The 26,237-nt window shown below is 49.6% G+C and overlaps 2 protein-coding genes across 2 annotated transcripts; one reads left to right on the top strand and one right to left on the bottom strand.

Annotated features, from left to right (window-relative positions):
• Positions 1-2,848: 2,848 nt before the first annotated feature.
• Positions 2,849-4,008, bottom strand: LOC6550341 (clumping factor A). Its single transcript, XM_026982068.1, has 3 exons — positions 3,781-4,008; positions 3,100-3,742; positions 2,849-3,040 (listed from the first exon to the last, which is right to left on the bottom strand). Exons 1-2 carry the CDS (start codon positions 3,902-3,904, stop codon positions 3,264-3,266), a joined length of 603 nt encoding a protein of 200 aa, XP_026837869.1. The 5' UTR covers positions 3,905-4,008; the 3' UTR covers positions 2,849-3,040; positions 3,100-3,263.
• A 10,848-nt stretch (positions 4,009-14,856) lies between these two features.
• LOC6550340 (chondroadherin) lies at positions 14,857-19,402 on the top strand. The gene is made up of 2 exons (XM_026982254.1): positions 14,857-14,979; positions 18,248-19,402. The coding sequence occupies exons 1-2, from the start codon at positions 14,857-14,859 to the stop codon at positions 19,400-19,402; spliced, it is 1,278 nt and encodes a 425-aa protein (XP_026838055.1).
• Positions 19,403-26,237: the final 6,835 nt, after the last annotated feature.

Genomic DNA, 26,237 nt, shown 5'->3' with positions numbered 1-26,237 from the left:
CTCTGACGAAACATTGAACCCTCGAAGCTATCAATTAAATTATATTTTGCTACCGACGCATTTTCTTCTAACACATAGAAGTACTTCTAAATGATGGTACTAAAAATGGTTGTACAAGTATGCATAAATTATTTTGCCTTAACTTTACTGAAAAGTTAATGTCCTATACTTGATTAGATTTATCCGCTTTACAATAAAGAACTATAGGCGCTCAATTCCTAAGTAAAAAACATAGTGGTGTCAATCTTTTAATCAAGACAATAGCAAGAAGCTCTCCAGCCATCAACCACATGGGTGATCTCGATGGCATCACAATCGCAACGCCTTCTGCAGTTGGCCCACTCCATCGGCCATGTCGACGCTGGTGATCAGTGACAACTGGCTTCCTGTCTGACTGACCCGGCCATAATCCGAGTAACCATATCCGCTGGGGAGCAATAGCATCGCATTCGGCTGTTAATGCCATTGATTGCTAATAAATTGAAAACCATTTCAGCACAGACATGGCCCGGGAGCAATAGGTGGTGGCAGAGGATTTGCACTCCAGCCATCCTCGCATGGGGATCGGGAGGAGCAGGAGCAGAAGCAGGAGCAGGAGCAGGAGGATGGGAATCCGATTGCCATTGCCATTCGGAATCGGAGTCGAAGCCCGTCAATGAATATGCAAAAACAAGGCAAACAGTGAATAAAATCAAAATAAAAACCCATTTATCAACACGCATGGCGTGGTTCAGAACGAGGACGCAGTCTATCCATCGCCGGCACTGGAGGTGGACAAATGTGAGGCGGCTGGTGGTGAAACCGTTGGCCACGTGTTGGCCAAAAAGGGAAAAGGTCACAAAAGCAGGTTAAGCTGCTTTTTTAAATAAAGCGCACAGCACGTTAATGCCCGCTGGCCGGACGAAAAGGGAATCTCATCCATAATCCTGTGCCACTTACAGCCGGGCCACGTGCGCACCACTCCACTGGCGACCAACGACTGCGGACCAGTGCTCCTGCCGGTCCCAGCCGAACATCGAACGACATCGAACGACTGCCCGAGCCGAGCGCCAGCGAGCGGCTCACGAACTCACTTTGCATTCGGATTCGGCCTCGGCCAGCGCCGAGCCACCCGATTGGTGACGCCTTCGGCTTCGGCTGGCAATGCGGACAGTGGCCGTAATCCGTTCGCTGGATTTTTTGAATTAGTTGCGTGTGGTAGCTTGTTGACATCAGTACCGGGTACCGGATGCGGATGCGGATACGTGCGTGGCCCGCAAATCTCTCGCCAAATCTCGACAAGTCCTGACTTGACTTCACGCGACCCGCAGTTCATAGTTTAGAGTTCGGCTGTTCAGCTAATCAGCGGCTGCTGTGTGGCATTCCCATCTGAAATTTTTTTTGTCATCACTCCGTTCTGTCCAGCTGCGTTCTGCTTTTCTTTTTTTTTTGCCGGAATCACGTGTGTGTTGTTTTGAGTGCAAATTGCGAGGTGCGAGGTGAGTGATTTCGTTGGTTTTTCTTTGGGGCTGGGGCTCCCGCAACAGTTGCAAGCGGCAAGCTGCACCTCAAACTGATCAGCAAGCCGAACTAGCCAAACCTCCAATCCCAACCAAAGCAAACCCAACTCAACCCAACTCAACCCAACTCAACCCAACTCAACCCAACTAAACCCAGCTAAACCCGCCTGATAACTGGCTAAAACCTGACCTGCGGTCCTCGATTGCCTGCTGTTAGTGGACGGCGGGCGGTGGGTGGATGTGGATGTGGGATGTTGGATGTTGGATGGTCAACGGCTGTCCGTTCAGCTAGTTTTGTGGTCGCTTTGACGTGGTCGCGGGCAATTTCAAAGCCAACACCGAAACGCCGATTACGATAAGTGCAGTCGGATTGAAAGGAGGCGGAGTGGAAATGGGATGGGAATACGAATGGAAATAGGAATCATCATCGCCATCAGCAGCATCAGCATCAGCATCAGCAAACTGCAAACTGCATTCGCTTTCCGCCTGATGTTGTATTTCATTTCGCCATTCGCATTCGCATTCGCATTTCGCTTTCTCATCCTTTGTCGTCCTTTTTAGTTTTAGTTGCCAGCAATTGCCGCTGCCAGTGTGCAATTAAAGACCAGCCCCATGCAAATGCCAAATATGAGGGGCTGAGGACTAACGGACTAACTGAAGGACTAGCCGTGGGATAACCGAGCCATAAACAGAGGCAAAATATTAAATACTAAATGCCAGCTGCCAAGGGAAAGGCACTTGCAGTTCAGCACGCCTGTTGCCGTCGCCTGTCAGCATTTTGCTGAACTCACAATCCCAGTCGCAGTCACAGTTGCCTGCAGCATCGCCAACAGTGCCATCCACCACCAGCCCATCTCCCCCAGGTGTCCTGAGCGACTATCCAGCCACTTTGAGTGTGAACAGGTGAGTGACAACGTGAAAAGGGATCCCCATCAGGGGGATGCTGGCCTGATCGCAGGGTGGCGCCATGTGGGAAAACCTAGGTAGGAGCACAAGTGCTCCTGGCGGGTTTCCAGCCGCAATCAAGCAGATCTAATACTTTCTCTTATGTAGCATAAGTAGAAACAAACCCAGTTTGCAGTCTGCTCATGCAGTTTTCCGAAAGAGAAGAGTGGGTTTTTCGAAAATACTTCAAACTAATTGAGTTTCTTGCAACTCTGGAGCTTTGCTCTTGAATATTCAATTAGAGGAATGTGGCAGCCATCTGCCCAAACAATAGATCATTAAGACTGATTCAGTTCAAAAACGATGATACATTAAATTACCCTTGGCATGCAAGTAGGGCCTATGGTATCATCAATTTACTTTATTGAAAACAACTTGACAAATTTGTAAAGTTAAAAGCACAGTCGTAGGATCCACCGTGTGTGTGTGTGTGAGTTCCACTCCCTTTGTGTTGCCATTAATTTTGACCTGTATACTCGTGCTGCATCTACGATGCCGTTGGCCCACACAAAAAGGCTAGCTTTGGGCCATTTTTGCACCTAATGCATGAGACAATGTGTGTTAATTTGCGTGAATACATAAATGTTGATATGTGGCTGAAAATAAAATAAGAAAGTTAATCGTCGAGGCACTCGGGTCACACGTGTCTAATTACTTTGGGCGTCTAATTACTATGCTGACAATTGAGGTTGCTATGTTTGGTATGGGTCCATCTCATACTTTGCCCACCATAAATAGTGTATCCATGAGCTCTCCAAACAGACGTGCATGTTTGAAAAGAAAATAACCGCCTACAGATGCTAGTTCAATTAACCAGCACTACTCCAACAGCTCCTTTTGGAAGCATTCGTCGTCCTTGTCGGATCGGGACTCGGACTTTTCCCCGCTCTGCTGATCCTCGTCCAGCAGAAAGATTGTCTCGCTGACGATGGGATAGCAGCCCTCCTCTGCCTCTTCCTCCTCATTTGGAGTGTCGTCGTCCTCGTCGCTCAACATGAGCCGGTATGGATTGTGCAGCTCAAATTCAAGGATTTCCCCCAGCCTATCGTTGTCCCTGGCCTCGTTGATGTCCCCACCGTCGGTCTCCGGCTCCGGCTCCGAGTCGCTGTCACTGTCGCAGCAGAGGATCTCGTGGGCCAGCAGGGAAATGGTCTCTTCGCAGAAGTCTTCCTGCTCCTCCTGCTCCTCCTGCTGCTCCTGCTCCTCCAGTTCGTTGTCCGATTCTCCAGCCAGCAGGGTGTACATGCTCGTCTGGGCACTGTTGTTGGGGGCGGCATCTGGGCGGGATGTGCTGTGCGCTGTTAGTGGAACTACATGTCTGTGGATTGGTAATCACCTTCGCTATCCGTATCGCTGCTGCTGGTGGGCTCACTATCGCTGGTGGACGGATCCGGAACGTCCGCGTCCATTTCGCTGTGCGCTCTGGAATCGGCAGCTTCGCTGGCCATGTTCGATTGCATCTAATCCCGACTGTACGTCCTATATCTGTACGTCCATGTGCTGTATCTCTCGCTCGACCTATGACTGTCTGACTGTCTGACTGCCTCCCGTAGAGATTCCGAACTTGTTTCCATGCGTGCTCGAAATGTTTTGGCCGGCAAATGCTACTGGGATTAGTTTTGAGTTTCGGGGCTTGGGCTCTGGATTCGAGTTGGGTGCAGGAAGCGACAGTGCCAGCACGTAATGTCCTGGGCGCTTCCTCCCAGGACGGCTCCCAGGACGAATTAAATTTTATGCCAACTGCAATGCCCTTAAAGGCGCCGGCAGAGTTCTTCGAAACGGAAAAGGCCACGGAGACAGGGCCAAGATGGAGCCCTAGCTGCAGACCGGGCTAACTGCGGCATCGTCACAGGCCGCAGGCCGCGCTCCACATGCACACTGGTTGCCGAAAGGACACAGGACTCCCATGGCAACACACACACACACACACACAGTTGTACGAGTACGCGTACATGAACTGGCTACCGCAGCAAAGTTACATTTGAAATTTTATTTCCATGGCCGGGGCTCAAATGCAACAAATAAAACCGAGCCCCGGAGTCGCCTCTGACCCGGTTGCTCTGGAGTCGCTATCATTGTATCATGCTGATCTGGGCCAGGCGACACGCCTCCTCCGCCTCCCCCGCCTCCTCGGGAATCCACACCTCCGCTGCAAGGACATCCGGTGGACTCCGGGGGACTCGACCACAGCGCACCAAGCAAGCCACTTAATAGGGCAGACACGAACGGCTTTAATGCAATTTATAAATTGATATAAATTATTATGAGCGTAATTACCATATCGATGGTGCGGGATCGAATATAATGTTATTTTTTGCTTTTTAGCGCTACTAATTAAATGCTGCTCATCTGCGCGTTTATTTATTTCTTGCGAGTGAGCAAAACGTGCACCACAAAGTGGACACAGTGCCGCATTGGTGCTATTGGTATCGACATAGTCCAGCTACCCTATAGATACTCTGTCTTTGCAGCTCTGGCTAAATTTCATAACCATAATTCTTGTCCTGCAAACTGTTTCCCACATTTTTATATTTAAGTCTTTTTCCTGCCAAAAAAGTTACCCATTAAACGAATAAACTAATATACCCCAATGCCAACCTACTGGTTCCGCACTTTGGCCCGTTTCCACTTCGCATTCCCGTGACCCAGGACCAGGCCAAGCCTGGAATAGGACGAGCAGCACGACCAGGACCAGGACCAGGACCACTTTGGCGAACCACAATTTAATTTCTGTTTTGGTTTCGGTGCAGTTTTTTGCAGCAGCTCAGTAGTTCAGCTGTTTCGCTTCCTTCTGTCTGTTCCAAGGCCTTCCGGTCGTCAGAGGCAGTCGTTTGCGGTGCGTCTTTGGCTTCGTATTGTGTCGCCGAAAATTCGGAATCCAGTTGCAGCTCCACCCAGTTCCCAATCCGCTGCGCGCCTTGCCAAAGTGAAATTGCGGGGGAATGGAGCGCACTGCGTTAACGAACATAATAACCCTTTTCTCTCTAATTACACACCAAATTTACTACAAACGAGCAATAAAAATCATCCAAGCAAAATCTCTGCTCCGGCCACAGAAGAACCCACACATCCTGCCATCCACCCATCCACCCATCCACCCAGCAACCCAACAACCCAACAACCCATCAACCCATCCGTGGAACCCTTTCACTTGGCGTTTTCGCGGCGCTTAAATGCAAATGCTTTTTTCCCATGCACAGCACAAAAACATTAACAACAATGACAATAAATGAAAGACATTAATGCTAAGCGATCCGCATCTTGTGCCCGACCCACAGCGGCCCACCATCCGTAATCCACCATCCAGAAATGGAGAATGCGAATGCGAATGGGAATGGGACTGGGACTGGGACAGGATGACGATTGGCGACAGTGACAGGAGAAGAAGGCAGGAGAAGAAGGCGGCTCCTCGACAGTCAATGAAATAAAATTAAATAATTATGAGGGCGCCTCTGGCGGGAGGAGTGCGGGTCCTTTAAGCCGTCCTGTCGAAAGTCGTGAAGGGCATTGCCCACACTCCCTGTGCTCCCTGTGCTCCCTGTACGTGTGTATTTAATTAGGTACCCAGTGCTCGGTGCCATGTATTTGTATCTAAATCTCTGTTTGTATCCGTATCCATGTCTGCATCTGTAGGCCGCTGACTTCCACTTAAGCCTCGCTCAATCACTCATTCAGCCGGCAGTGGCGCAAATTTTACGCGACGTAATCGTAATATGATTATCGTGCCACATAATCCCCCGCATCCTCATCCTCTTCCTCTTCCCCTTCCCCTTCCTGTCCTGCATTATGTCCCTCTGTGTGTGTGTGTGTGTGTGTGTGGGTATGCGTTAAATAACTTCCTTCCGGTGGCGACAACATCCCAGCGACTCCATGCCGGGGCAGACTCGTGTATCCGCTTCCGCTGAATGATGCCGCAGAAATGCTCCAAATCTCATATCATCATTTACGCAGTAATTTTTAGAAGCCAGCACGATGATGAGCTCTTGTCCGCCCTCCTGGCACTATCCAATTCAGCCATAGGACACTTTGGCAGCTGCATCACCACCCATTTCCCATCCAGGACACCGACCATCCAGTAGCACTGCCATCATAAACAAAGCTCCAGCTCGCAACTCATGCAAGTCAACTTCCACCGACGACTGCGAACTGCGAACTGCGAACTGTGACTTTGGCTGCGTGTTGAGGGCACGTCCATCCGGATGTGGAAGGGTCTGGGGCTTTTTCTGCTCTCCGAGTGTCCTTATTTTAATCTCGACACAAGTTAACAGCATTGTTGGCAGCCGCGTGCCATCCGTGAGCTTTGCTCCTGCGTCCTGCCGCTCTGCGGCTCTAACTCAACATAATGCGCCCAGCTTCGCATTCATCCCAGCCACATCGCCACCAAGAGCACCACTGGCAGCACCGCCAGCACCTTCGTCTCCCCCGGAAAAGTACTGGCCCTAGTTTCGGTTTCAGCCACCGGATTCGCTTCGCCCGCCCCTCCTGCTGGTCGTCCTTCGCATCCACATCCTTGTCATTAGCAGTTAGCATTCAGACGACGTCGTCGTCTACTTCGCTGGCTGTCGCCTGCCGTTCATAATGTTATGATGGCTAAAAGCTAATTGCGTTTGTCTGTGTTAGTTGCTGACATTTGGCCTCCTCGCATCGTCCTTGCTACCCCACTCCCCAACTCCCCACCCGGCTCACTTGTGTAACCTCTCGTCTCTGGCGTCGACGTGGCGGCATTAAGTGTCACTGGAGTGCGTGATCCTTGTAAGTCGTCTAGTTACACATGTTTTTATAACCTGTTTTCCAGGAGTACCCTGTGTCCCGGCGGCAAGCGCACCAGGGTGGATTAGTTGGGCGCTAGCCAAGCAGCTCGTGGCTTCCTATCATCCCGACAAACGCATATCTTTCCACTTATAGTCTCAGATTGTATATCTTGGAAATCTTGCTTTAGTTATATTTCGTTGCTGGATATAGGTCTGTCGAACTTCGCTCGTCCTGGGCAGGAACAGCGAAGTTTCCTTTGTTTCGTCATCGTCGTCGCCATCGCCTTCGCCTTTGTCATTGAAGTCCATCTAGGGGGCTGTCCGGAAAGTTCCTGCCTGTATCGTCGGCGTGTCCTTGATGGGCTATCCAGATTATTGTGGTTTCAGTCAGTCGCTTCACTCGAAGGGAAGCGAATAAAACGCTTAATCAGCTGGATGCAATGAGCGCGTAAAGCCCCTAAGACTCCACATGTCAAGATGCCAGCGAGGATGCGGCAGGACTCGTCGCTTATGACTGACAAATCACCGAGCAGGTCCACTAGCCCGCTGAGTTCATCTCAGTCACTGGGTCCATCGAGCTGACAATAAGAAGTGTCATCATTAACGAACATCGGGCCCGCAAACATTTATCAATGGCAAACAGACAGTCGGGGCGGCAAACAAACAAACAGACGAGCCAACGAACCAACGAGCCAACGAGCCAGCGGCAGGCGGGCAAACAAATGATGAGGCCGAAACGAAGGCGTCAGGAAGTTTGGCAAATTAAATCGGTGCTTAAAATATCCCTGGCCGCAGTGGTGGGTGGTGGGTGGTGTGGATAACCGCAGTTGGGACTGAAGCCCCTCGAGGATGCCCCAACCGTTTGGTTCCCCTTCAGCCGGCGAAATCAAGCAAATCGTATTAAATAACAGTTAATTACAAATCGTACAAGCCGGAGCGTACAAGGACCCAGATTGGCGCCAGGACGAGACCCAGGCTGTGACCCACTAACCACCACCCCCGGCACCACAAATCCCTTTCGTCACCCCTTTTCGAGCAAAGTGTTTTCCTAGGCAGCTGGGTTTGGGGTCAAAGCCAAATGGTTGATGCTGAATTAATTAATGATTCACTTGAATGATTGATTATTTGACTAAATGATTCAATTATGCGATCGACCCACCCTGACATGGCTTCGGCCGCAGCGAAAGAAGCGGGAATGTGCCCTAACCTCTGACCTTTGCCCAATTAATTTGCCAGCAACACCACTAAACACGCCCACACATCCCACTTCACTCATGTGATTCACACGCCCGAAGGCAAAGGCCAAAAACCAGAAAAATGCCAACAAGTCGATGGCCTTTTGTTTTGGCCTTTTTCTTTTTGGAATTTTCGTGGGCAGGCAGACAAATTGATCAAAGTCGTTGATTGGTGAATTGAAGCCATAAAGCGAGCCACTATTCCGGTCTGTTTCAGCAATTAGCCCTATATAACTACATTCACATCTCATTTTATTGCCAGTTTTATTGGCACGGTGCTCTTGGGAGGATTCTAATGTTGGTTCCAAGCCATGGATAACAAACCATCCAACTGACCAGTTTTCAGTACATCATCAATTAGTTGTCAGACTTTATTTGATCATACTTACACATTTCATGTGTTTTGTTAAAAGTATCAGTTGCTTCTTGTCTAAAATGATTAAATAGAGGTTTTAATACGCCCCTAGCCCTTAAATTCACCACGAACAGATTCAACATGTGCGGACCCTCGGTGATCCAGCAACCAGAGAGGGAACTAAGCCCTCCTAAGGCTCTTGGCTGCCATGGAGGGAGGTCACGCACTTGGCTTTCATGAGAATATGGCCAAGATAAGATGCTTAGACAAAGGCCTCACTCTCAGTCGGGGCTGGGGATGGAGATGGGGAAGTCGAAGTCGAAGTCGAAGTCTCGGCCATTCAAGCCTGGCCAAGGATTTTGAGGAAGAGGCTGTGGCACTGGGAGTGGGAGTGCAAGTGGTAGTGGAAGTGGCAGTGGACTTGGCAGTGTCGTTGACAGCCACAAATTTGAGCCTGCCAGAGCAGTCCGACACAAAGCGGAGGAGCAGGAGGAGCAGCAGGAGCAGGTCGCCCGCCCAGACAAGTCTGAGCCATTTCGGGGCCAAAGGCTGTCTCGGAGCATGGCGTCTTGTGGGAAATCCCTTTCCCAGACGCTCGGCAGGATGCATGGGCAGCTCAACTGTGTGCGAACATTTATGCCAATTTTTTGATGCAATTTGAGGGGCGCTCTGCGGTTTCGTTATCGGACTGGAGACCAGTTTTGGTCAGTTAGCAGTGTTCAGGGTCCGGAGAGCAGAGTCCAGGTGGACAGGTCCTGGACCTCCACTCCGCCTTATCAATCTGCCCATCATCATTGCTCGCTCATCGTCACCGTTTTTAACTGCCGGGTCTTGGTTAACAGACATTCCATAATTTGATTAGTGACATTCTGCACAGGCATTTGGGCGAAAAGATAAGGAATGCGCACACCAGCACACACATGGCTACTGGACACTGGGCACTGGATGCGGGGTCTGGATGCCTGGCAAATAGCCAAAGTTGCAATTAAATTAAAGGATGCGTCGGACTCGTTTAGCCACCTTGCCAGGGATGTTGCAGATGGCCAGATGCAGGAAGTGTATGCGGATGAGGAACAGGAACAGGAACAGGAACAGAAGCAGGAACCAAACCGAACCGGCGCACTGCTAGTTGATCGTTAATGAAGTGTCCTTCGGCCAGGACATTGCAGCTTAAAGAGCTGCACCTAATGCAGAGCTCCCAAAGCCCTGCGATTTCTGGAATCATCCTCATGGCTAGATGGGTCCGTGTTCAAGGACCACCTACGCAGTGCTACACCTCACTCCTTGGAGGACTTGCCGCTTCGCTTCCTCCGGCAAATAATTCCATTTACTGGCTTCTTTTTATCACTTATCCAGTTAAAGATGTTTGTCTTATTCGCGTGCTTCTTATTTATTTCCTATTTAGTTTCTCCTCCATTTTGTTGCAGCTGCCACAGCTGGCCAGCCTTTGAGTTATGACCCCGCCAGTTGCTCCTGCCCAACTGGAGCAGCTAGCATTGCAGGATGCGGAGGAATTAGCAGTGCCCAGACACCATTGGAAAAACCTAAATAAACTTCTCTGTTCACCCGAAACGCACAAGACACACTAAATACGTTTGCAATCGGACCATTTGGGCAAACGTTGCCATCCGAAACCAATAAAGGCGTTCTTAAAATAGCACCAACTGCCGACTTACTGCCATTTGCTGCACAGTAATGATCAGAGCAGCATGATTATGGCCGCCTATTTTGGGCCGTTCTTGTGTCTATCAAAACATGTCAGAATATTAAAAACTCTGCCAGCAAGGAAGTTTACACATTCTGCTGTCGCAAACATGGCTTATTGCCTTACAGGTAGTTCACAAAGTCCTGGAAGTAAGCGCATATCTTGACAATTTTGCAGTACCAAGTTGGCGGAAATCGTAGTAGAGGAGTAATCAGGGATTTGCCTATCAAACTTATTTCCAATGCAGCACTGCTGTTTGCTTTTTATTTAATAAACTCTGGCATGTGAATGTTTCAGGGCTGCGACCTCGAAGCCTTCGATTCGATTTCAAAGTTTCCTGGCATTTGGCAGTTGGTTTGGTTATCGCCGTAGTTTTCTCGGATATAATCCCTAACTGGGTGGCCACAAGGAAACTGCCGAGTTCGAAACAAACGCAACTGGCGGAGCCACAGAATTAGGGCAGTTTTGAGGAGAGTGTAAATTGAAATGTTATTTATTTATTTTGAAATTTTAATTTTGGTTTTCATCTTTGGTTTATTTATTGGCACATGTTTGCATGCATACAGCAGCCAGGCGCCAGTCGCCCAGATTGCTTTCGTTTTGATTTCAATTTGCGGATTTCGATTTTGATTTTTAATCACCGGCATTGGAATGAAATAGCGCTCCATCGAAATGTGTTCACTCGCTTTATCAATGTTTTCCTGTCAATCCTATTGAATCCTCACTTAAAATTATTTTACTAGCGGCTAGTGATAATGATAAAATACAACGTAAAAAATACAAACAAAATATCAGCAAAGGAGCGTAAAAGTGCGCTACTCTACATTTTAAAAGGTGCTGTGATTCCATTCTGCGGCCTCAAAGATACTGAAATGTATCTACTATCTGTTGCAGCATCTCCGAGAACTGCAATATAGTAATAGAATGACCACAGTGCCATTAGGCCACAACTGCTTTCTGTCTGGGCTCTCTGGCTGTGTAAATGAAATAAAATGCTTAATAAAATTTATTGATTAGTTGAAACTGGCAGACGATGTCGTCATCGCAGAGCAGGGAATCCGCCAGGCAAGGAAGCCCAGGGAGGGGGCACGGGGCACGGGTTTCGGAGGTCCTGGTGGCCACCACCACACATTCCACATGCTTGCTTAAAGGCACTGATGCCCGGCTTGATTCCTGTTTCAAGTGGATGCTAAGCCATATCGCAGACTCGACTCCCATGCTGAGCTCGTTCCTCGTTCCTTCTGCCACATTTGCGATTCCTTTTGCCATTGTCCTGATTCCACACACACATACGTGAGGAGTGGAACTCACTTACGGAGCCGATGGAGTCCTGGCAGAATGGAGTTGGCAGCAGTTGGCATACCGGTCGTCCTGCCGCTGCTGCCTCTGCTGCTTACACAATTGTCTGTACATTATTTGAGTTTGTGCTGGCATTTGTTATTTTGCTTTATCCTTTTAGATGAAGGCAACGCAAAGTAATGCGATTGCATGGGACGGGAATAGATTCAGATTCGGCTTCAGACAAAGCGGGCGGTGCGGCAAGTCGCGAGTTCCGGGTAATCCCCACTCCCACTCCCATTCCCATTTCCATCCAACTGTAGTCGCCGAAAAGGTAGCCAAGAATCTGGTAAAAAATGCATGTATTTATCGCCGGCAAGTAGCACACAAATCCCCGCCATTCCTGTGCGCCTTTTAAGGTGGCGGAGGATGGGACCAGTTGCCCGCCAGGCGAGTCAGTCGAATATTTCCATTGATTTCCCACGGAAAGTTCAGCTTTTCGGAGTGCAGTGCCTTTCTGTGGACGAAGGTAAACACGATTTGTTATGTGACAATCAAGTGCCATTTGGCAGGCAAAAGTATCGCATTTCAAATGATTTGTTTCAAATTATGCAGAATAATATGGAGAGCAGCAGAAAAACGTGCCCTACCTCGTAGCCAGCATTTTGATAAGACTAGTTTGCATGACTAAAGTCGTACTAGTAATTACAGTCAGATTACTCAAAGTAGTGAGATCAGTTGATTCCTAGAATTACACTTTCGCGTACTAAAATTGTAACTAAAATTGTGCCTTTGGAATGATTCCCATCATGCAACATGCATACAAGTATTTCGAGCTGGAATGTCCATCTGCTTCAGATGCATCCGTGAGATACTCTGCATTTTGCTGCATTTTTGCTTGGCCTGCTTTGTTGATTTTCAATTATAATGGCACGCATTAATGCCTGCGCTTATTTATTATTGTGCTGCTGGCCGCATCCTGCATCCTGCATCCTGCATCCTGCCTCCTGAGTTCTCGAATCCGAGGCTCAACTGCTCAGCTGTCCAGGCAGCCAGCTCCTTTTTGCCATCCTCGGTGTCCAATTAAAAGCCAATGCTGCTGCAAGGACTTAAAGGTTTGGGGACGGGTCGTTCGGGGTTAGGAGGCGTTAACTCCTCTAACATCAGGTGCTCTGCTCCTCTGGCCAGAGGTTCGCAGTTCGCAGTCGCAGTTCGCAGTTCGCAGCTCGGAGTTCGGAGTTCGGAGTTCGGAGCTTGGATGCCGGACTGCTTGCATATTTGATTTGTGCATTTAAACATTTCAAACAAGCTGTGTCAACCCAAGCCCACCATCTCGGCCCGGTGGCAAGTGCAAGCGACATTGCCTCATTGGAAATTCTCTTTAGAGTAATTTCAGTTATTATATTGCTTTGGCTTTGTTCATCCTTGTTCGTCCTGCTGCTGCTGCTGCTGCTGCTGCTGACGATGCTGATGCTGCAGCAACTTAACTCCTACCTGGGCATTATTTATTATAAATGATTAACAAGGAGCCATTTGGAGAGCGCAGGCGAGGCATCGAACATTTGCATCTACATTTGCATCTCTGCCTATCTGCATTTGCAGCTCAGTTGCTCGGCTGCTCGGCTGCCCAGATCCTGAGGCTGGACTTCCATCCCGGCTGTCACATCTGGCATTTGTCCTGTCACCTCGTCCCTCCCTCCTCCCTCCATCCTCCATCCTCCGGGCAGCCGTCTTCTAATCCGGGCATAAATGTTGGATGTGTCGAAGGCTTTGAGCGGACAATCCGGAAAGACTCAGCCTGCCACAGGCGGACCAGCAGCGAGGCGAAATTAAATGCCACCTGCGGCCGGGCCACAGTGAAGCCTCGAAAGGCGGAACGCACACATAAGGCACTGATACCCGAGCTTAAGTCACTGCCATACATTTATTGCACCTCGGATTAAGGCCCACAGCATTTTTGAAGCATCTCCGTTGCGGAATCTTCAGCTACTTAGAATTGGGCGAAAAAGTTTGGGACAGAACTAGTTGTGATTTAATTGAAGCTGTTTATGCAACAAAATTCAGTTAATTGAGCTTCAATGTCGCACCGCAGAGTTGGTTGTATTTGTAACCAGTATACCAGACTTGCATTTAAAAGTAATTACTCCGGCATGCATATTTGAAAGCAATAAACAATACAGACGGGGTTCGTAGTTTTACTAGTTTACTTTTATATTCTCCAGATACATTTTACACGTCACAGTGCGTTTTTTAACTGACGTTTGGGGCGCCGTTCAAGAGAGGATCTGTCCGTTTTAATTAAAACACTCGTATAACTGCTGTTTCCCGTAGCTGTCAGCGGCATAATTGGTCCGCAACCAGCAGGATTGATATAAATGAACTAGGCTTAAGCTTGAATATTTCAGTGCGCCACGTGCCATGTGCCGTCCATATACTTGACACCTGTACACACACAAGCAGCCTGCATCGCAAAGTCCAGGAGCATTGTATTCCCACTGAGTTCGATTAAGCCACAAGTTTGGAGTGTCGCATTGCTGCACTCTCGGCCTTTGGACTTTGCAGCTGCAGGCTGCCAGCTCGAACTCGAACTTGAACTGCACTAACCCAATCCAGCGTCTATATCCACCTCTGCTTTCCATCTCTTGCAGTTATTGGCATGCCACGCCCCCGCCTGCGCCAGGCGTAGCAAGAGGAGCAGCAGCAGGAGCAGCAGGAGGAGCAGGAGCAGCAGCCGGATGAAGAGCGTAAATAAATATGATACAGCTTAAGAATATATAATAAAGGAACGAGCGGCAGAGGAGAGAAAGTTTAAATGAAATAACGCAATATAAAAACATAAATAACCAAGGGAAGTGCCGAGCAAGAAGAAGCAGCGCAGCGCAGCCCAAAAAAGTAGGCAACGAAAGCTGCGCAGCCTGGTGAGGCGTCCACAGGGTAAGCAGCAGGAGCAGCAGGAGCAGCAGGAGCAGCAGGAGCAGCAGAGCAGCAGAGCAGGAGCTGGGGAATCTGGCCAAGAGGAGCAGCAGCCGGACAAGAGAGAATAGAGCTCAATTACGCCGCCAAACTGTCGTGTCAGCAACAACGTGAAATGTGCAATTCCTGGCTGGTGCTCATAATTGCGCTCTCCGTTGTCGTCTGCCTGTGGAACTCGCAACAAACCGAAACATCCAAATCATGCCCAGCCGAGTGCATCTGCTTGTCCCAGACTCAAGTAAGCTTAACAATCTACTTGTCCACTTCTCCACTGTCCACCCAGCTCCAAGTGCCGGCAGTATCGGGAGTTACGAGTTGCGGACTCCCCGTTCGGTCGGTTTGCAAGTACAGAAGTTTTGCAGTTTGGGCAGCTCCGCACAGTGGACGCGCTTGTTTAACGAGGTATCATCCATCCATCATAGATAGCTCAGGCATCATGTACACGTAAATGCTCTGCAGGAACACGGCTGATAGCCAATTGAATGGCTGCTGTGTGGAGTGCTGAAAATGGATTTTTGGATTTTGTGGCACGGGAGCTCGCCACAGAGCAGATTTTTCATGCGATCCATATTCGTATTAGTATAGTCAACATCAATTACCTAATTACCAGCTCAAACACACTCGTGTAGGCGCATTAAAACGATAACGAAGTGATTGATACTGCATAATATAAAAGGCACTCGTAGAAACTTGGGGTTAGATCGGTGTTTTATTTATGATTTAGGTTAATGGTTCGTGCATATATAGCTACGAAGTTATCAAAACTTGGCCATACTGGGCAACTTTGGTTGGAGCTACGAGTTTTACCTCTCAAGTTTAATAGTATCATTACCATTTTGATAAATCTCCTAGCAGCGACTGTCACCTAAGAATATCTACTAAGTTTCGTAGTTATTACACCAAATGTCGGGGTCACCAACGCTTCACGTTTCGATTTCCCTTTCAATTTCAGTTCCAGAGAACAGTTCCACAGTGCGGTGGAGTGCAAATGCAGAATGTAGAACGGAGAGTGTAGAAGGCAGCAGGAAGGAGGAGAGTTGGAGAGTTGGAGCATCGGGAGGATCCCTGGGGAACTGGTGGTCAGGCAACGGCCACAGCTGCTCGACGGCCTCCTCGGCGCAGTGATGAGCACAGAGGATTAATCGAAAATGCAGGCAAATGGTTATTTTCCTTTTGTTTCTGCCTCTGCGTCCGTCCGCGTCCGTCTGCCACGCCCCCATCCCGCGCCGCCGCAAGCGCCCCCTGCATTTTTGTGCGTGGCCGTACTCAATGGTGTCCCGCGAGAGTCTTGGAGCACGCTTAATGCGCATCCTTATTACCAGCGGGAACGTCGGCATCGTCATTTCTACCAAATTGAGAACTTAAGTGATTTCATTATGCCGGATTATAGACAATGCAATGATTTACCCAGCTCTCGTTCTCCACTTATCTCTGCTCCGCGCTCTCCACATTTCTTGGCCGGATTTCATTTTGTTCCTGGGAATTGTGCGCCCGGCTGGGGGCCTGTATCCTTTCGCTACGCTTAACTGTAACTGTATTGAAGAGGCGAAATTAGTTCAGGCACCTCACCGCCAGGAAAAAACGCACCAAAAGTGTAGCGCACTTTTTTGGGTCACCCATTCTTCCAGCTCCACCACCTCCTCCTCCTCCGCCGAACAACGTGGCAGTTAAAGTTCAGCGAACAAGCGACTTTTTAACCGAGTCGCTTGAATTCGCGACTGCGAATGCATAGAACCGAAATTTCATTAAACGGGACGGCACAGAACAGAACCGAACCGAAACTGAGGCAAAAATAACAATCCTGTGGGGGGATTGGGCTGGGAAAGGGGGAGAAAGGAGCGCCCTGCCCAGGAAGTGGGGAGCCAGGGCAAGAAACTTTTAATTCGTTCATTTAAAAAGGTGAAGCGTATGAAAATTGTGCAAATGTTGCGCAAGAAGTGCAGCCAAGGTTGGGCCAAAAATCAGGTGAGCAAAAGGAAATTCGCAGGCGGGGCTGGGTGTGTCTTGTCTCCGCGTTGTGGGTGGTGGAAATGGTGGAAATGGTGGAAATTCTGGGCGGGGTCAAGAGGGACGTGACAGGCGATGGACAGTTATGCACAGTTACTGGGCGACCGGAAAGGGAACCTGTGGACCTGGACCAATGGGTACACTCGGAAAATGATTTGCACTTCCAGAACTGGCAACAGTTTCAATCATGTAATTGAGTCTATAAAGCACTTGCGCATTTCTGATTTAATGGGTTTTCATGCAAAATTCCAGGGTATTTTTGAATCTGTGCAATGCTCAAAATGAAAACCAGATTGATTGACTGACAATCACAGATATATTACATTAAAGTGGGAACTGCCCCAGTTCTAGACGCCTTCTCTTGAGATTAAGGACCTTAAAACATTGTCCAATTCCTTTTCTCGAAGTGCAAGCCAAGAAAATTCCAGGCAGGGAAACGCACACATCAGCACATAAAAGATATAAAAAAAGGAAGGCGCAAAGCAGAATGGCCAAGGACGCGGACGAGGAGCGAGTGGAAGAAGACCAGGAGCGAAGGATGTGCAAAAAACAATGCTAGACAAGGGTCTCGCCAGTAACCACGGACTCGCTCCGCCGCCAAAAACAAGAATTCGATTTAATTTTATTTTCAGCAATAAAGCCACAAATTCAATTTTCGCGCCACGCATCAAACAAAGTCGCGCTGCCTCGTCCCTCGTCCTATGTCCTTTGACTTCCGACCACGGCATCTGGAGACCCTCCTCCGATGCGGCGTCTGATCTGATTGCCCAACGGCTGTTAGTTGCCACGGAGATGGAGTCGGAGTCCACGGCGGTATCAATGGCGCCCACGGGAAAAGCGGGAAAAGGCGGGGAAATGTCATAAGGCAGCAAAGCAGAAACTGATTAAGAGCGGGAACCTTTGATGAGTCGATGAGTCCGCTGACAAAGCTAACTTGCCGGCCCGGGGTCTCCATTTCCATCGCCCCATCTCCATATCCATCCCCATCCCCATCGTGAATAAATGTAACATCAAAAGGTGACCCGAACAATGTGGCAGGAGCTGGGTGTGGGTGCCATCTGACGATTTGGCCGAGAAGTTATCTAATCAAGGAGACACCACCATTTAACGAGCTGGGAAACTAGTGACGATCGGTTTCCAAAAAAATTATTTCCATAGCTTTACTAGAAATGTTTCGTTACTAGCCTGTAAACTAGCCTGATCTGTGCAGTAGAAAACTGCTTGTGACGAAGTAAAAATCCGATCGTAACTAGTGACCTGAACTAACCTCGTTCGGCACACAGCAAAAAATGGCGTGGGTTATATGATTTAGATTTTATTAAGAGCATTTACTTAATTTGTTCAAAGTGAAATTATTTGTCTCTATATTGAGGGTGCCATCGTCACTCATATTTTGCCCCCTTAAGAGTTTATTATGGAGAAGTTTCTTGGCTGGCCAAGTTCTTTCACATTTTTTGCCGATTTAAGCCAACACTCAAGAGGGCATCTCTCGTCCACAGGTGCTGTGTAACACGGGTGGCCTCGAGCAGATCCCGCTGCGCCAGCTGCCGGCGACGGTGGAGAACCTGGCGCTGACCAAGAACAACTTCCCGATCATCAAGCCGGACTCATTCGCCGGACTGCGGGCGCTGAAGAAGCTCTCGCTGGACGGGAACAACATCACGCGGATCAAGCAGTTCGCCTTCCGCGGACTGCCGCGCCTCAAGGAGCTCTCCATCCAGTACACGCCGCTGCAGATGGTGGCCCAATTCGCGTTCGCCGGGCTGCAGAACCTGTCCACCATACTGCTGAGCCACAACCAGATCCAGCGGATCGAGGGCAACGCCTTCGCGGGCACCTCGAACATCAAGCTGATCCTGCTGACCAACAACCCGCTGATCCGCATCGACAGCTCGGCCTTCTCCAGCCTGACCAACGTGGGCCACCTGATCCTGCCCTCGGGCATCCGTAGCATCGAGCAGGACGCCTTCTTCGGCATGGACACGGTGGGTCTGCTGAAGCTGGCCTACATGGACCTCAAGGAGGTGACGCCCTTCACCTTCCGCGGCCTGTCGAATGTCCTGCTGCTCACGCTGCAGGAGTCGGATCTCGGGGTGATTTGCGCGGATGCCTTCACCGGGCTCACCCAGGTGGAGACGCTGCAGATCCTGAACAACAAGATCGACTCGATCGAGGAGCTCAACTTCACCAGCACGGCGGCCATCAAGCACCTCAAGTTCTTCGGCAACCACGTGCTGGAAACGCCCGATCCCAACGCAATCATCATCGACGGGGTGGAGCACCTGCAGCTGGTCAGCAACCATTTCCCCTGCGGCTGCCACATTCACACCCTGCTGGACGGGCCGCTGGCCGAGGGCGCCCACAACCTGACCGACTTTCTGCAGAAGAACTACTGCATCTCGCCGCTGGAGGTCAACGGGCGGGTGATGAGCGAGCTGGACATCGACTCCATTGGCCGCTGCTCCGACCAGCTGACCAAGGGCAATCTCGGCAGCTCGGCGGCCTCGCTGGCCCTCGGAATCAACTCGATGCTGCTCATCGCGGTCGCCAGCTGCGCGGAGTGGCGTCACGTCCGGCTCCTGGCCAACCGGCTGGCCCAGCTCCTGGGCCACGTGGCCTGGCGAAGGCGTCGGAAAAGGCGAAAGGGCAACTAGGCGGAGGTGTCCTGTGCCGATTACCCGAGGTATGTAGCTATATCACTTCCAATAGTTACCTACATATATCCTTTCCAAGCGACACCTGCTTGGGTTCAGTTTTAGTCGCAGGATCCCTGTGAACCACAAAATCCGGCTTTCGCTCCCTCTTATTCAACCATTTTGGCCAACCGGCAAATGGAAAACGGTTTCAATAGCCCCTCATCTTTAAATGCAATCGCAAACATGGCCAACAGAGTGTTTAGTCATCGTCATAAGTATTCCACGCAGCCCCATCCAATCCCAACCGCTGGTCCCCCCGAAACCAATTGAACTGCTTGAAAGCCAGTGCTGCACTGCAGCCAACATCAGCTCTCGGATACAGTTTCATTGTGGAGCGCTTTGGGAGTGTGCTGCAGGGTGGTGCTGGGTGGTGCAGGGTGGTGCTGGGTGGTGTCGGGTTAGCATACAAAACGAAAACGGAAATTACAAATTCTATTCACTCGCCCGACTGTGGCACTCTAATTCGTAGCGGTAGCTGGAGCTGGAACCCCAGCTGGAACCCCAACTCCAACAGCGCCTAGTCCAGAGTGGAGCGGGGATTGGAGAGCGTGGGGGAGCGCTCCCAGCCCCAGGGCCACCCAATCGCCTAACCCATTTAGCCTGGCAGCCGGACGGACACACAGATGGAGAAACTTTGATGGAGACGTTGGGTCCTTGGGAGCCAGCCAGGCCAGGCCAGGGCAGGGCAGGCTATTCTTCAACCGGTTATCGCAAAGGATTTAGATTTATCTAACTTGATTATGAGACCGGACAGTGCTCCTCTCCCCCCAGAAGGCCAATGCGGATCCCGGGCGGCCTAAAACAAATGCCCAGAGAAATCACTGAAGGAAATTAAAACTTTGTTTACTTTTAAGTCCTTCCTCGTCAGAGGCAGCAGTTGAACAGGAGGCAAACCAGAATCAGAATCGGAATCGGAATCAGAAGCAGCAGCAGCTTTAGTCTTAAAATCAGCTCCAAATGCTCAGAAAGAAAAAGGGACATTTTTTGTGTGCACTTGCCTTCTGTTTGCATTTACATGGCCCTCCTTGCCGGCCACATTAGATGGCCTATTCACTTAATCAGCTCTTTTTTTCTGGCTAATTGAAGCACAGACGGCGCGCAGGATGCGCCAATTGGAGTCTACTTAAAGACTTAAACGACTCCACTCCGCTTGGCAACGGCGACATGGACGTGCGATGGTCGCCAATGTGGCCGGCCTAACACGTTCCCGTTCCCGTTTTGTCCTGCTGCCACGCCCAGTTCACAGTCCACAGCCCCGCTGGATTCCTCCTCGGCGGAGCATGTTGTAGGCGCACTTTGCTCTTTGGCGCTTTGGCGCTTGGCACTCGTCCGCAGATCGTTAACTTAATTGTTCCGCTTGAAATCCGAAAACTGCCAACGCTATTGTTGCGACTGATAGTCGTGAATGGCCGTGACCACGCCCCCGCGGCAAGCCGAAACAGGAAGAGGGTGAGAATGGGCAGGAGCAGGAGGAGGAGGAGGAGGACTGGGAACCGGAACAAGAACAGGAACAGGAATGCAATAAAATTGGCGTGACTAACTCAACTCTGGGAGCGATGCGAGCATGGCAGATGAGCTGAGCCCGCGGCTGAGAAGCGGATGAGTGTGTGGATGAGTGGGGACATGGTCCATGGTCCCTTCCCCTCCCCTGCCTTCCCCGCCCGGTGGCAGCCGCAGAAGGGCGCAAGTCGTGCGTGCCTCGGCCAACGTTGACGCTGCCATGCAATCAGCAAATAGGCGACCGCAGCAAAAGTCGCGTAATTAACGCGGGGCCAACATGGAGTACTAGGTGGCCACGCCGCCGGATTTCCAGTTTGCCATTCAGAAGCTCAAATTGGAGTCCCGAAACGGGGCTGCCCCGCAGCAGTAGCTGTCTATCCCGCCGCACATCCATCCATCCATCCACCCATCCATCCATCCACATGCTCGTACAGGAGCACACCCATCTATCCGCATCCCTGCACAGCTGTGATAAATGTTCAGCCAAGGTCCGGAGCAAAGCAAACATGGGAAAGTGAAGGGCGATAAATAAAATCATCGACGACGAGCTGCAGGAACGTGCGGCGAAAAGTGAAATGCAATTGAGAGTTGCAAATTGAAAAGTCTAGATTGGAGGTATGAGGTATTTTTTGCGAGGGCGCCCGCAGCGGAATCTGCAGATTATACACGGAAAGTGTTCCCGGCTAACCGATAGCCAAATAGCCGTCGGTTAACTTGCTTCATTATCGGGATAACCAAGCAGTTGTAGAGGTCGAGCCATGTGTGCCAATGTAACCAATAATAATCCCACTTCCATCAAGGACCCCGGGCGTAATAATCCGCTCGCTCCATCTCAGACACCCATTGGCGTTGCTCCTCCAAGCACTTGGTGTCCAGTCGCATCATCTGAGCTGCTTACTCATCATGTGCAAAATGTGGCGCCCAAGCCACCCCAATTCACCCAGCATCGCAACCCTTCCCAAATCCTGGCAAATTACCAGCGACATAAATTAGAGCCCTCCCGACCACAAAGGACATAAGACTCTGGTCGAGTGTGCCTGAAATATGACAACGGGCAGTGGCGGGTTAAGCGACGTCCATTTGCGTGTCATAGGGCATTTTTATACATATTTGCCTGGTCGAGAATTTATTGGGCTAATACAAAATTTAATCAGCCTATATTCCGATGCCTCCTCTTCCTCCCCCCGGGTCCTTTTCCCCCCTCATCCTTCTCTCGTCCTCTGCACTTTTCGCCGTATTATCGGACTGAGTCCACCATAAATAACTGGAAGTAAGGTCCGCAGCCGAAGGGTGGGTCCAAGGTCGGGGTCGATTTAGTCGTCGTTGGCGGAAGGTGGCCAACAGCTGGCGGCGAAAAAGGATTGCCAGTGCTCCTTACACTTCATTTAAAGTCAAGAAGTCGCACATAAATTTCCATGCACATAATTAAACGGCCAAATGACAAAGCAAAATCGTTAAGTCGAGGTCGAAACGAGGCGGCCACGGCATTCTGAAAATGCGGGTTGGCCGAACTGAGTCAAACGACCTCAGGTCAAACACAGGCCCAATAAAATATGCAGCCTGATGACCCCGACTAAGCACCCCGCCCACCGACGGCTGCTAGTTGCGTGTGCGTGTGTTTATCTAATAACAAAAATTATGAAAATCTATGTGGGTGTCCTGTCAATTAACGTCGTCTGCACTGCCCAAGCACACGGGGCGTATGAGCAATGCGGGCCAAGGGAGCATTTTTGGGCATGCTCGCCGGAGGACTGGGATGATGGTTAAGCGATGTGAGTCAGCAGGATTTGAACGCTTGCGATCTAACAGAATGTGATTACCCGATGGATTTCGGAACATTGCATTAAGCGATATGATTTAAGGGTGCAAACATGAAGATCATACCGCATATACGAAATTTCCCATGTAGCACATGGTGTTGCATGAATTCTTAGCCGACCAAATGGCGGCGTAGTGTTGAAATCGTCGGAATTAGTCAACTCGGCTAATTCCTGGCCAGGCAGGAGGGTGCAAGTTCCAGAGGAGTCCCATCAACAACGCCTCCACCTTCATCCACATCGCCGCCTGCCAGTCTCGATAACTCACAGGCGCAGGAGGTGCCATTGGTGCCATTGTGGGCGTGGCTAAAGGGGGTTAAGGGCCCAAGGAGCAAAGGAACAACTTCATCAACGCGATTTTGGCCGCTAACTGCGACTGAGACTGAGATTGCGACTGACACACAGTCGAGGCCGAGGCAAAAATGCTTAAGTGAGCTTAGTGTGTTGAGCCCACGCCCCACCCACTCACACAACCAACCCCGCAGCCACTCCGCTTAGCCCGCAAACGGCCAGGACTCGACTCCCTTTGGCCCATAAAGCATTTCCACACATGTGCGCCCTTTTGTATGCTACATTGAAACTCAATAAGGGCGCAGGGATGAAGGTAATGGTAATGGTAACATGGGCCGGGCTCAACAATTTAAAAGTTAAAAACTTTGCGCTGCCTTTAAAGCCTTTAAGTATTTTAATTATGTAGGATTTGAGTACCAGCAGCCAGCTCCCAGCTCCAAGTTCCCCGTTGAGCTCAGGGCCAAAGCCCTGCAGAATTTGTAGATGTCAGCGGAGTGGGAGCAAAGTGGAGCCACGTGTCCTGGGGCTGCTGGCTTCCAACTAATTGAAAAATCGCCTATGCCCGAGGCTCGACTTGTCTCAGTTGGCAAAACTTTTATGCTGCCCGGCTGCGAGTTGCGCCCTGATGCGAGCTTCCAGATGCGAGATGCGAGATGCGTGGTTCGAGATGCGACCTGATGTGACACATGCAAATCACATGAGCCAGGGTCTAGGGCCGCCTAAGTGCTTTGGCTGTCGGTTGTGTCGGTTGTGTCGGTGCGAATCTGGTTCAAATTTCCAAATCCCCTCCGATCCTTTCACTCAAAACCCGACACCAGACAGAGATCATCATCATCGTCGTCATGGTGGACCCGAACCGGAGCACAAGCTCTGGCCCACTCACATCCACATCCACATGCACATCCACATCCATATACACAATCACATCAACAACATCTTCATGCACTTGAGTCGGCAATATAAATCAAATCAAAAGCACAAACAAGCCGCGAGTGTGTACACAATTCAAGTAAACTCCATTGAGAGATTGCCATGCCCGAAAATCCAAGCGGAGGTGAGTGCCGAGGGCAAGGGATTCACACTCGGATCCAGATTCGCATCCAGATTCAGATTCGGAGTCGGATTTGGTCCAGAGTCAGGCATTCGACTGGGACATAAATCAAGGCGCCGGCAACTTTGCACTGCACTTGCACTTGCTCGACCAGACGGCTCAGGACAACCAGGACAGCCAGGACAACCAGGACTGCCAGGACAGAGAGGCAGGACATTCGGCATAGAGTCAGCCATCAGACAGAGCCAGGACAGCCCGCGACTCCAGAGGCGGAGCAATGCAGCAATGCAATTTTCGGGGAAGACGGACGCACACAGACACGAGTATATCCGCTCCATAGATATGGACATACGATATGCGATATATACGATAGATAGGCATGTAAGTGCACTCGAATGTTGCTTGTTGCGATGATGACATCGTCATCATCCTGTCCGCCGTGTCCCTCCTCCTCGTCCTCGTACCCGTACTCGTCCTTGCTGGGAGTAGGAAAATGCTGTGTTGAACATCAATCTGCTTGAGCTATGACAACGAAGCGTTTTATTGTTGTAAACACACTGGCAAACAGAGAGTGTGTGTGTGTGTGTGTGTGGGGGAAGAGAGCTGCCGAGCCAACACACATATAAAAACGGCGAGTGTCCTGTGAAGAGCTCAACTAGTTGGGACCCTGTGAACTGCCAATTCAACGAGCTAAACGGGCTGCTTCTCAAGTTTTTCGACTGAGCAGTTTGTTTATTACTTGACAAGTTGCGTTTCAAATCAGTTTAAAGTGGAAAGTCCAAAGTCGAAACTTTAAGGCTTCCAAAAGTCAGAGTTGCGCGTTCCGGGTCCCGAAGAAACTTCATCCAACTCGAGATTTTACTCGAGGGGCAACTCGACTGCTAAACTTTTCGTAATCTTTTAAAGATCTGTTATCGGTTTGCTGAGATACTTTTCTCATATGCTTTCCGCCTACTCAAGCAGAAGAATAAACACTCCTGATCGTTTTAACCCTTTCTCTTCACTTTCCTACTTTCTTCCAGAGAACTGCAGACTTCAGCACGAGATCATTGAGGCAGCAGCCGCTTCCCCTAAGTCCCTGAGGCTTCCGATCACCGACTCCACCAGGGTATCCGTCATCCATTGCACACTGCATGTGTGGTGTTTATGCAGCTCCGTAGAGTAAGAAGCTGCAGATTGCCAAATGTAAAACTCTGCAGTTTTGCTATCATTATGCGAAATCTGAGAGTCTGATGCCGTTGATGTCGCTCCAACTTCCCTTCTTGCCATCCTGTCCCAAAAAATGCTGAACCCCAGGCTAATCCTGCGACCAGGATACTGCATCCTGCACATCCTGCACATCCTGGGCCCGAGGGCCCAACTACGTTTGTTTGTTAGTTGTTTACGTTTGTTTTGCCATTTCGTACTGTTTGCGTTAAATGCGAAGCGCGGAATGCTAAATCCACAATGCAAAATGTCGAATGCAGAATGCTGCATGCAGCATGCGGCATGCAGCATGCAGCATGCAGAATGCGGACTGCGGATTGAGCACTAAATTATTATATCAAATTTCGGAGTCAAATGTGTGTAAATCATAAAGTGAACGCATATGGACGACGGCATAGACAAAATCCGATTTAAGCGTATTTAAGCATATCTATTTGTATTTGAATTTGTATATGTGAAAGTTAAATATATATAAACCTAGCTGTATGTGCGGATGTACGCAATTTTTTTTATCATAGTTGATAGTTCATAAATAACTGGGATATTTATTGGCCAATTAATAAAGATGCAACTTATACAAACATCTATATATACATGTATGTGAATATAAACAGCGGCAGAGGCGCAATCCGCACTACCTAGCCAGATGGATAAAGTAAATGCATAGATGTGTGCATAGCGAGTCTAGTCAATTAATGTCATTGTATCTTGTATCTTTGTATCTACGATAGCTATCTAGAAACCAAGCAAACAAACAAACGAACAAACAAACAAACAAACAAGCAAACATGCATTTGTACTTATTTTATAAATCGAGTGAAACTATACGAGTCCGCTATATACGGAGCACATACTATTATTATATGGATAAATATGTGATAAAACGTTTGCAATGCCACAAACTCACAGATCTGGGAAGTGGGCGTTA

The sequence above is a fragment of the Drosophila erecta genome, unplaced genomic scaffold (genome assembly GCF_003286155.1).
Source record: "Drosophila erecta strain 14021-0224.00,06,07 unplaced genomic scaffold, DereRS2 tig00000126-arrow-pilon, whole genome shotgun sequence".
In the NCBI taxonomy this organism is placed as follows: Eukaryota; Metazoa; Arthropoda; class Insecta; order Diptera; family Drosophilidae; genus Drosophila; species Drosophila erecta.
Note: the sequence above shows the minus strand (reverse complement) of the source record. Positions and strands in the feature narration are given on the sequence as shown.

Coding starts and splice junctions, on each gene's coding strand:
- LOC6550341 (XM_026982068.1), bottom strand. CDS start 3,904: ATGCAATCGAACATGGCCAGCGAAGCTGCCGATTCCAGAGCGCACAGC. Junction 3,743..3,780: donor CAGCGATACGGATAGCGAAG/GTGATTACCAAT, acceptor TTCCACTAACAG/CGCACAGCACATCCCGCCCA.
- LOC6550340 (XM_026982254.1), top strand. CDS start 14,857: ATGTGCAATTCCTGGCTGGTGCTCATAATTGCGCTCTCCGTTGTCGTC. Junction 14,980..18,247: donor TCTGCTTGTCCCAGACTCAA/GTAAGCTTAACA, acceptor TCTCGTCCACAG/GTGCTGTGTAACACGGGTGG.